At 40.9% G+C, this 11,632-nt stretch overlaps 1 protein-coding gene across 11 annotated transcripts in view; it reads right to left on the bottom strand.

The window, feature by feature from the left end:
* Positions 1-836: 836 nt before the first annotated feature.
* The window catches only part of myt1lb (myelin transcription factor 1-like, b), an 81,914-nt gene continuing 71,118 nt past the window's right edge, over positions 837-11,632 (bottom strand). For 3 of the 11 annotated variants that reach the window (XM_072458129.1, XM_072458130.1, XM_072458134.1), the window contains 11 exons: positions 9,125-9,355; positions 7,748-7,869; positions 6,634-6,702; positions 6,327-6,389; positions 6,044-6,127; positions 4,928-5,170; positions 4,758-4,852; positions 4,195-4,301; positions 3,961-4,104; positions 3,455-3,511; positions 837-3,374 (listed from right to left, as the gene is read on the bottom strand). In XM_072458129.1, the coding sequence (XP_072314230.1) occupies positions 3,234-3,374; positions 3,455-3,511; positions 3,961-4,104; positions 4,195-4,301; positions 4,758-4,852; positions 4,928-5,170; positions 6,044-6,127; positions 6,327-6,389; positions 6,634-6,702; positions 7,748-7,869; positions 9,125-9,355 (1,356 nt within the window). In that variant the 3' untranslated portion in view covers positions 837-3,233. The remainder of the gene's footprint in view (positions 3,375-3,454; positions 3,512-3,960; positions 4,105-4,194; positions 4,302-4,757; positions 4,853-4,927; positions 5,171-6,043; positions 6,128-6,326; positions 6,390-6,633; positions 6,703-7,747; positions 7,870-9,124; positions 9,356-11,632) is intronic. The other 8 variants (XM_072458132.1, XM_072458135.1, XM_072458136.1 and 5 more) reach the window with 7 other exon arrangements.

The raw sequence follows: 11,632 nt of genomic DNA, 5'->3' as shown, positions 1-11,632 counted from the left end.
TGACCGGGGAGCGCAGGGAGAAGGAGGGAGAGGAGGAGGAAAGAGGGGGGAGAAAAAGAAAGGAATAAAGTAAGGGACGCCTACATTCAGTTTCGAGCGCAAACGTTCCTGTCGGTGCGTAAAACTAAACTTTACGAATGGTGTTTTGCAAATGTTCAAATGCAGAAATCACTGCACATTCATCTTATTTATTCTTATCCTTTAATCTTTGCTTTAGAGACATGCAAGTATTGTTATGTGGCTCGATAGCAATAATATAATTTCATGTTTTAGTGTAATCTACTTCATAAATTGTCTCGCGCTTTCTTGCGGTATTGGGTTCGATCTGCTGACATCTGCTGGTCAAGTGGGTGAACTACAGGAGCGCGCCAACCGTGATTATAGCGCATTTTCCATGTGGTAAGCGTCAGCAAAAAGGAGAACGCGCTGTCAATGGAAGTTATAGGCCTGGTTATCTTTTGCTCAATAAGTAGATACGTCTGGGTCAGATCTGGAAGTAATTGAAATAGTAATATATATATTTATGAGAGAGGGCATATACTGGACAGTGATAAAGATCAATGCGCATCACTTTTACCACGGTAAATTAGATTATCTTGGCTGAAACACAAATAAAACTGTCTTTGTTTGGTAGCCCATTAGATAAAGACATCTCAATACATTGTCTTAACTGTAGTATTCTATTCCCTATTTGTATCTACAGTAAATAAGTACACACTTGGCAACAGCTATACTTTTCTGAATGAGCTTGTAAATCTGTAGGTGATAATTGGCATTTGACTGCCACCAAGTGGCAGTCAATTTTTTTTTTAAGAAAACGAGACAAGGAAGTACCATTGTGCAGGTCTCTGGCAACACATTTTCCTTTATTTAGAGTAAGATGTGTCAACATCCAGCATGACAAAATTGTACAAAGTTCACAATTTATAAATGAAATATCACAGCAACTTGTGATCTCACACATTTATAGCAAAATTAAAATGTCAACAAATCCATGCTGTGTAGTACAAAAATAAATCAAACTTCAGTTCCACAGAGCACAATAGTTTATACAAAATCCTGTCCTTGTTATGGTCACTGAAATCAACCTCCAAATCAGTTGGTTCAAATAAAATATTAAACTCTGATGGATAAATTCACAATTATTTGAAAAGTCAGCATTCTAAATAAGTGACAACCTTTTGTATTCCCTTAAGATAGTCACAGATAACTCTTTTAGGATTGTTATTTATGTACCAACATCAGATGAGCAGCCAGTTTGTGCTTTAAAATCCCTTTTCCATTTCACTGATAATGAGAATTAATTCAAAAACTGGAACTAGCTATTACTCTACTGAAGCATTACTATATTGGCAGAAGCTGCAGACACAATGCAGTGGAAAAGGCATATGCAGTCGATGAACGGTGGGTATTTGAGTCCTGAAACAGGACAGTAAAGTACAGTAGATGAGATTGAGTCAGGTGAAAGACAAGCACCTTTTGCTATAGCTCTCAAAAAGGCAAATTTTGGAGATGACGTCTAACAACTACGACAGGATGAAGGGGTGCATACAGTCAAGCATACAGGCATGATGCTGGATTGTATTACCCCTATGTGGACTCCCTCCTCCTGCATCAGGGAAGAGAACCCTCGTTTAATTCAGATTTTTAAAAAACCTTGAACTGATTGACTATTTAATCCTTTGTACAGTGATTAGATATAAAGTGCTGCTGGGGGATAACTTTATCTTCCTAAAACATAGCAAGAATTTATGTTTTTACACTCAATTATAGCCTACAGTATAGGTGCTATGGATATAAACATCCTCCTCTCTGATTCAAAGTCCCTGTTCCTCTCAGTGGTACTAATTCCACACCTAAAGTGGCTCCAAGCAGTGGGTTGCTCCAATCGTGTGCCAAAGAGGTCACATGGAAAATTGCACACCGCCATACATAAGGATAATATCTTCAAGGACAAGTGCAAATAGTCTACTGGCACATAAGTGGGGACAGTGACCCTGTAAGTCCCGCTGTCATACTTTATAAATACTCTTTACAAAACCCTCGGGTACTGCGGCAAGTTTCTGTAACAACATCAAAACATGGAAACGAAGGTGTCCCTGTGCAAAATCGTACAGAAAAAAGGGGAACTCATAGATTTTTGCTTCTAAACTCAGTGTCCAGGTTTGCTCCTCTTTTTTAAAAAGACTTTTTGTATTAAAAGATTTGTATAAAAATCAATAATTTACATAGGTTATATTAAAAAGATTCACATAACCCCACTATGCTTATAAACATGAAATTGCATATACCCATCCATTTTTCTTTGTGGATTGCATCCCGTACCTACAATAAACAAATGTTTCATTTTTATAATATTGCTGAGACATGTCTTGATCCTCACGGGACTCCAAATAGAGCGGATTTCTCACTAAAGGCTAAAACATGTCTCTGAAGGTCATTGTCTTGTCACATTTTTCAGTTTGAGATCAGAAAGCGCAAGTGTCCATGCTTGCACCATGTGACTCTCCGAGATACTGGGATTGCCACCATCGGGTTTCCGTGTAATGATGTTTACAATAGCACTGTTCGCATACATTCATACAAACATCAGGTCAGTTTCCTCTTCAGAATCATCTACAGCACCAGTTAAAAATCCCCCACCAAGCTACACTTCTTTTATCAAAACAAAACACAAACATTTCTCAAGCATTGTCGGAAATGAAGATTGGCAAACCAGTTCTTGCTTTAAACAACCTACAAGCAAGAAGGAAAACATCTAAAAGTCAAAATCATCCATGTGGAGAAACGAAAATGCTTCCTCCTGCCTTAGTTTTTTTGTTCACTTTCAGCTTTTTTGATCTAAAATGCTTGTTTTAAAGCATTAAAAAGAACTTGCGTTCCAATATTATTAGCTTCGTGTTCAGAAATATACACTAAAAATGTGCATACATGAGCAGCTATAAACATTACATGACACTATGTCAGCTCATATGAAAACGTACAAAATGTGAATGTCTTCAAAAACTATTTTGCAGTTGATTTTTTAATGTTCTTCCTTAAAGCAAGACCAAAAGGGAAAAAGTAATGAAAGAATATTGAGGCCTCTTTGAGCATAATACCTCATTTTTTGAAAGAAGTAAATATATAAGACTGTAGATGTTACCGCACCGAATGAAGGATCAAACTGCCTTGATGTCTGTGGAGTTGAGACCAGCTGCCCCTGCAGGAGGACTCTGTGTCTCTGCACACGCTTAGACTTGGATCCCTTGAACAGCTTGTTTGATATTTTCCAACAGTACTTTGTTTTCTGGAGTATGGTACTGATCTTGGTTTGCGTACATGTCTGTTAGTGTCGTCACATAGGCGTCAAAGTTCTGCTCAGATAGTGCCTCCTGTTGGACACAATAACAACAAATATTAAAACACCATGAATATGGATAACATATTCTATACATTTAAGGCATTGTTGTACCTGCTGCATCTGTAGACAACTAGGCCGTAGAGGAGGCTCTTTGTGTACCAATGGTTTCTGTAAAACACATGGAAACATATGACATATTACTTATTATGTAAAATAATAATAATAAGATATAAACACCACGTATTTTAGTTTTAAATACAAACACACACATGCACACATACTGGTTTGGTGAAAAGCATGATTTGAAGCACACATATATGATGCAATTAGACATTTCAGTGAAGTCAATAATATGAATATGTTACATTGGTATGTCATACCTTTGAAATGGTAAAGACAATATGTAAAGACAAAAATATTTTAATTTTAATTACAAATTGTGCAATAAATTCTTGAATGACTCTCCCTCACATTTTGGAAAGACAAGCAATGTGCCACATCTTGCACTGAGCATGCACAATAGCCTGTGGTCAGTTACAAAAGATGAGTAAGCTGCAGTAATGCTACGTTAGCTATGATTTGCAACTTGCCGGCTTGCTGTTCCTGGTAGCCCTTACCATATGAGGGAGCTGGACATTAGCTAAACTGTTAATCAGTGACTGGCTGAGGTTGGCCAGCTCATGCAGGAGAGATTCATTTTGTTGTTCAATCACCTTGTTTTCCTCCTCTATGCACTTCAGGTTTGACTCCATAGTAGTGATCTGAAAAGAGCAGTTGTAAGATATACTGTAAAAACTGTGTAATAACATAATAATATTAATGTTCAACAAGTCATGGCGCAAGATACTTACTACCTGTGTTCGAAGTTTTATCATGTCTGTCTCCACTTGCGAATTTGATTCACTTAAATCTTTGATTTCTTCATCCAGCTGTTTAATTTCCTCTTCATGCTCCAGCCCTACAGAGTACGCAAGAGCATTTGTCCATCAGGGCAAAACATATGCTTTTCTGGTGTGAACAAGCTTATTCATAATAAATAGGTTATATAGTCAGCTAAGACCAAAACTGCTCACAGATAATTGTGCCTTATTTTTGTTCAGTACAGTAGAGATGCCCTGCAGTCCAGGCTGCAGGGTGTGAGAAACAGATGGAGTACAAAGCCACAATTTCAGCCTGATTCTGATTTGTTTGATTACTGCCAAGTAAACCAGCTTTGGTGTTTTTTTTTTCAGATTGGAAAATCTCTATTTACAGCCCACCCTTGAATGGCAGTTTATTTCCAATTTAGGCCTTACCACACTGCGTCCTGATTGGTTTATTATCTGAAATTGGAACTGTGTTCACTAAATCATCCCACATCAGTGTTGCTGATTGGCTACATTGTGTAGTTGAGTGGTGGTGCAGTTGTAGTTACCGTTGCTGATTCGCTGTTGTTTTATGGTAAGCATTTCCACTCCAGAAAGCCTGGCTTTCCTCATAGCGGATGTGGCACGTGGACAACCTGACAAACTAGATCAAACAATAATGTTTGTGTTTAGTAGGAGTAGATTTGCAGCACTTTTTATAATAATAATAAGAATCTACCTTTTGTTCAGTTGAACTAACCTGCGATGAGTGAGGAAGCTGCCACTGACATGCCCCGAGCCGTCACAGCCCGGAGTGGGGCACGACATGCCTTCTGTCTTGCCAGATTTCCATGTGAACTGAATACCATTTAAGTAGCCATCCTTCTGCCGCTTGGCTGCTATGGGACAGCCTGATGCACTCCTGTGGGATGCGTACTTCCCCGTTACATGGCCCTGCCCATCACATCCAGGGACTGGACACCTGGCATCACAGAACATTTGTATTCGATTTGGGTTGCGTAGGACAGAATAAAGCCTCACTTCACTGTACTGTATATACATTCATATATTTTAGTCGATCCAATCTTTTTTATGTATTTATTCCCAGGACAGATGTTCAATGTCTGGACAAGTGACATGTATTGTCATGTAGACAGCAATTTAAATATATAGTGACAATTTTTTTAAAGCATTGGTCTTTTATCTTTTTTGGACGCTCATAGTAATGTGTATGCATGAATGCGCATTTAAATACATTTGTATGAAGGCCATTATTATACAATAATATTAGACACAACCTCAAACTGCAGCCACAGAAGTTCTTATCAATACCAACAGATCATTCCAAGAGAGAAACTTGTGCCAAGCTGCCCTCCAAATTCAAGTGAACGACAAGATCGACCGGAGCACGGCCAAAGTGTGCTGTTTGTGCTCTGCACCACTAAAGAAATCAATGAGGCTGCAGGGCTGAGGCAGAGGAGCCCTCTGTGGGATTTAGGTAGAGTCCAATCAATCTGTGTGTGCCTGTATATACCTGCCTCTCCTGTGTGTCCTACCTGAGCTCTGGTTCACCAGAGACTGCACACACTGCTCTCTAACTGCTGCAGCCCTGCACTCCCAAAGTTTCTCTGCTCTTTAACATTTTGGTGAAAACATTAGCACTAACGGCACATTTGTCTTGTTGAAACTGATTTATTATTGACCGCACCATTACATGGAAAGAAGGCATGAATATTAAAACTTTGGCATAGATATTACCACTATATTCTGCATTGCATTGAAATGTTAGCAGGTCACTCCGAGGTGTAGTTTGAAAGAGGAGCAGAAGACGGATGGTGTCTGTCTGTTGCTGTACCTGATAGGCTCCTGGTCCTCCTTGTTCTCTTTGCTGTGGATGATCTTTATCCCACTTTTTCTGGCCCGCGGACACCCTGAGAGACTGCAGACAAATGGCACAGGTTCAGAGCTGAAGAATGGGTGCTGTATACTTCAAGAGAAGAACAGTGTAAACCTTCTCATGTTTCTTTCGTGTTTACTAAGGAAGCAAATCAAAATACTCAACAAACGTACAACTTTAGCTGAGTATTGAATCTTGACTTCAAAAATATGTCAACCAATCATTATGCAATCAGGTTTACCTTCTGTGAGATGCGTAGTTGCCAGTGATATGTCCCGAACCGTCGCACCCTGGTGTCGGGCACCTGGGGACAAGGAAACAGAAAGGCCTCAGGGTCTACAGTGACTCATAATGGATATTTTTACTTATTTTGTGTAGTAATTATTATTGCTGACAAAGAACTTTTAATCAGAATACCATGCCATGTTAACAATAGACTTAAGTATCATGCCAGTACCATAATGAACAACAACTTCAACATTAACTTCTGGCAGACATGGATGATATTATATTAAGTATATAATAACGTGACTTGACCAAGGCCTTACTTGAGCTCTTGTGCGTTGTTGGCCAGCATACTTCGAATGCTTTTATCAGCTAAAGGACAACCTGAGAGACTGAAAAAATAAATCAGGTCATGTTAGTTTCACATCAGCAGGTGTAGGCTACTGTAGGCTACGTGTGACAACGTTAGAATCAAAAACAAATGAAAAAAGCCATGATGCCAATGAAGGGAGGTGACTGAAGACTGTTGCCCTCTGAGTATTTCATTGTGTTCTGTTTGCAACACCTCTGCCCTGGCTATTAAAATGCTACTGCAGTGTTATCACAAACAATTCAACATATGTCCTGAGGCGTAATTAAATCATAACAGGGAAAATCTTATTCATAAGTCTATGTCGGCTTTACCAGAAAATATAGCAGACACCTCACAGTGCAACACTCAGCAATTCTACTTTAAGCCTTTATGTTGTGAATGGCAAACGCTTAGCTTGCGATGCATGGTGGGAAAGGCCCAGAGGACTGAATAACATCAGCTTCCATGGTTTTAAACACAGTCCATTGAGTAATGCTTGGATCTGTCAGTGTGCATAAATAGTTTAGGAAAATGTGTGTGTGATTTGATTCTGACTCGCAAACAGTCAAAGGAAAACTGAACAAAGAGAAAGACACTGTGCCTATAGAAGTCTGACAGCGTAGTTGAGGTAAACTGAAAACAATCAAGAGAATCCACCAGAACAGGAAGTCACACCTTCGATGTGAGGCAAAATTGCTCATCAAGTGACCACTTCCATCCCACCCCGGACATCTGCCACCGGGAAAATAGACACATTCATTCAGCCCCAAAAGAAGGACAAGAGAATGAGACAGGAAGTGGTTGTTCTTTGCAGTTATCTTCGCTGTCTGCGGTAGTAATGAACTACACCTACTTATAACAACTGTAGTGACTGTTATGTTCTGCAAAATACCTATCTTGAAGGCCATGAGGACAAGTGGGTTCAATGAAATCATACAGTAAGCCATTTCCAGCAGGAGAAAACATATGTATTTCTTTGAGAATAAATGAGAGATGTGAACACAAAGTAGATGAAGGAGAGTGCGGGGCATGAGGGGAGCAGGTAGAAGTAGAAAGACTTTGGGGGATTAGCCGAATGAGCTTACGTTATCAGGTCCTTCTTGCTCTCCTTGCACTGGGAGTACTTAGGCTTGGGGCTGGGCATGTTCACATCTGTAGCGAAGGAGCTGTCGTCCAGAAGGTCGTGGAAAGGGTCCAGGTCGTCAGGCTGAGGAGAGCATAGGGAGGAGGGGGTGGAGGGAAGAAGATAAAGAATACTTTCATTGAAGTGCATAAAATCAAAGAAGCTCTTCCCAAACCCTTTTTATACACAAATAGTAAATACGCTTTATATAGAGGTTTTTGGATGACTCACAATTTCAATAGAAGTAACTCAGTTGTACTGTCTCTAAATTGCACTGAAATGTCCTTAATACAAATCTGGCCAAAGACTGAGCATATTGGACGTGTATTTTGCAGTAGAGTCACTAGATGGCACTGTGGTGTAACACGGTGGCATTGCTCTGTGAGTGGGGTTGTGCTTTGTCTGCAGTGCATGCAGTCAGGGCACAAAGGCTGTTGATGCAAATCCTCTTTCTTTCTTCATGCTTGCAGTGGATGTACAGTAATGCCCATGAAAAAGACAGGTCCAGATACAGCCCAAATTACCCCGTGTTCAAGCTGTTTGTGTGCGTGTGATGCTGGGTCAGCCAGGACGCTTCTCCAATTAGGCAGAGCGCGGGCTGAGAGGCAGACAGGAGGCAGTGCGACACATGCATGCATACAGAAAGTAGGCTACATATGGAAGTTGCTTTTACAGGCATGTGTGCAGGCAGACTCCCAGAGAGACTCTACAGACACTGGTATGAATATTCACATCCTCTCACACACATACCAACAGGGGCACAAGTACTGTACATGCATGCGCCTGCACACCAACTGGCGCACCCAGCAGTGCTGCATTGATTTCCAGCAGTTCTTTGATGAGATGAGCTATTCCGATTCCCTCCCAAGGTGCTACTTTGCATAATTCATTTTGGAAAAGAGCAAAATGTAAAAACACAAAGCCAGCATGCGGGAAGCATGATACAAACAGAGCAGCTACCTCTGTGCACGGCAACGCTGACATCAATTAACATGCAGATTCATTAGGTTTTCCCCTTAATATCTCTAATGCGACTTTATAAGGACTCCAAATGTGGCTGTGGCTGTGAGTCAGGTGAGAATCATTGAAGGCAATCTGGCAGCAACGCAAATATTTGATTTGGACATGTTCTGTCAGCTGCATGGAGGGAATCAATCTGGTCCAGACTTATAGAACCATGACAAATGCCACCTCGGCTATATGTTTAACTGTATGTCCAGACCACAAAACGCTTTAGTTTTTATTCATTAATTAATGACCACCTCTAGACAGTGGCATTCACTTTAATGTGGTAATACCAGAGCTTGCCTAATAGTACTTCATCTATTATCTATTTTACCTCTTTATCGTCCTCGTCTATGTGTTTGATCTTGGTGTAGTCAACAGGCAGGTCCCAGCAGTCGGCAGGGTCCCCCATGCTGTAGCAGCGTGAGCCCAGCAAGGCGGCCTGCCGTTGGGGGGACATGGGCTCTAGAGGGGTGAGCACCGAGTCCCCTTCAGCACCAGTGCACAGATGCTTGCTCATACTCAGGTCCAGCGTACCGTTCTCATCAACATCTAGAGTGGGGCTCTGTAGTTTTGCATGTGAGGTGTGTGTCATGTGGGAAAGATGAACATAAAGATGTAGGGATGGAGAGAAAGGGATAAAAGAAAGAGATTCTGATTAAATAGCAGTCAAACATTCATCGTCTAGGATCAGAGCTGGGCAAAACAGGAGCTGATTACAATGTGCACACTAAAGACATAAAACGTATTTGAGTTTTCTGTTCTTTTACTGATCGCTCACTTTTGAACATTTTCCACGTCTGCAAAGATAGATCAAGCACGCCTGCAGTTCAGATATCTGAAACAGTAGTCTGTGTTGTTTTGTTGCTCAAGTTGCTTTGGGATGAAACATTAGACTGTTGCGGCACAACGTCAGTGTGTGACGCCCAAGAGATGAACTGTAGAAGAGGTCAGCAGTGCTCAAGGACGACTGCATCCCTCTGTGAACCCCTATATGAACCCCTATATCTCTCTCTGTCCCTCTTCATCCCTCCATCTAGACTGCTCTGTGCAGGCAGGAGATAGTCTGCATGACTTTGTGTTCTGCGTGTGTGTGTACATGAGCCTAATCTGAGTGGACATCAGAGGGATGCATGGGCAGAGGGTGAGGGGTAGGGCAGTGCCTGCTGCAGAACCCAAAAATAGAGCAACTTCACTGGCACAAAGTGGGCCAAATCTAACAAATGCGCTCACACAAAACTCACTCTCCCTTGGTCACTACAAATGTAGCTGACTACCCATAGCGGCATGCATTTCCTTTAATCTTCATTTGGCAAAAGTGCATCAAAATGCCTCTGTCATGTCATCAATTTGTCTACTTCTCATTCCCATTTCCTGCTCAAAGGAAGTCAATGCTTACGTACAACAATGTCCCTTGGGGGGGAAACTCCCCATGTCTGCACCTGAGGTGATGTGGACTTCAAAACACCACATTAACAAAAAAGAGATAAAGTAAATTCAAGAATAAACTATATATTACAGAGTATAACAGCAAAAGGGCTTAATTTGTCTTGGTTGATGTTGATCGCAGACAGAGCTGAGCTGGAATGTGATTCTTGTCAGCCATTGTATTTAATGGGATGTGGCCATATCAACTTGTCAATGTCCGATCTCGACTGCTTTGGGAGGACGCTGGAATTCCAGGTACTCAGTGGGTGGCAGTGTGTACTGTTGTGTCCTTTTTGGGCACTTAGCTTAACCCACTTTGCCCCCAGTTTCCAAGTATACTAGTGTATGAATGAGCGTGTGTTTGTGAGAGTGAATGCTGGACAACAGATGGAAATTAGTCCATATCTACAATCCGGCACGTTTACAGCATGTATATTATGTATGTTCATTAACATACATGATATACATGCTCATTAACATATACAGTCCTGACTAAATGAACACATAAAAATAATAATAATGTCACAGTCTCATGAACGTGATCCACCTCATCATATCACAGTCATAAGTACCATACATGAGAATACCTCCATTAATGACTGCCCATTCCTCTATGTAACCTTTGACCTTGGCTGCTGTGGCAGTGTCATAAGTTTCTACCCACTTCCTCCAGTTGCTAAAATCATCCATGTTTTGTGTCCTGCTTTGACCTTTATTACTTTGTTAGTGCAGTATATCATATTTTGGAAAGCACTTTATTTTATGTACTATTTTTAATACTATGAACTTACAATGTAATTTAGCAATATATATGGTGTAACCCAACCCCGCTGTGCCCAACCTTAACCCCTATTACCATGTAATTACATATTATTACATGTTGTTACATTGTACCTGGTACTGTGAAATAAAGTGTGATCAGTGTGATTACTACGACAATATATAGATATTTGTGCAATGTGCATGCGACATTCAGAGAGAAGAACAGCGCGTGTCATGAGGTGAGCTGCCGAGATGAAAGAGAGCAGAGAAGACATCTCTCAGAAGTCTTCCGACTCTCCATCCGGCCCTGAATGCATCATGGCTGTCTGGCCCCAGAGCATTGGGAGGACAGACAATGGAATGAGGTAGACCAGAGGAAGTCCTGGTGCTTTAGGCATTTGTTATTCCATTTCACTTTGCTTCAGAAGTCTGTTGCTTTAGGCTTTTTCTCTCCTCCTCATTTCTCTCGCTCCATCATCCCCTTTTCTGCTCCTCACTTTTCCTAGCCTTCTCCAATTCTGAATCCCCCACTCCTACATTGTGACATTTATACCTCTCACCAAATGTTTTTCGTTGCTCTTTTTCTTTATTTAAAATGATTTGACTGTGTCTCTGATTCTCTGTCTGCTGTCAACATTAGCATTAAGCCAGC

The sequence above is a fragment of the Eucyclogobius newberryi genome, unplaced genomic scaffold (assembly GCF_026437365.1).
Source record: "Eucyclogobius newberryi isolate DKJ021-1_F unplaced genomic scaffold, fEucNew1.0.hap1 SCAF_21, whole genome shotgun sequence".
Classification (NCBI taxonomy): Eukaryota; Metazoa; Chordata; class Actinopteri; order Gobiiformes; family Gobiidae; genus Eucyclogobius; species Eucyclogobius newberryi.
The sequence above is the reverse complement of the archived record's forward strand: the minus strand, read 5'-3'. Positions and strand labels throughout refer to the sequence as shown.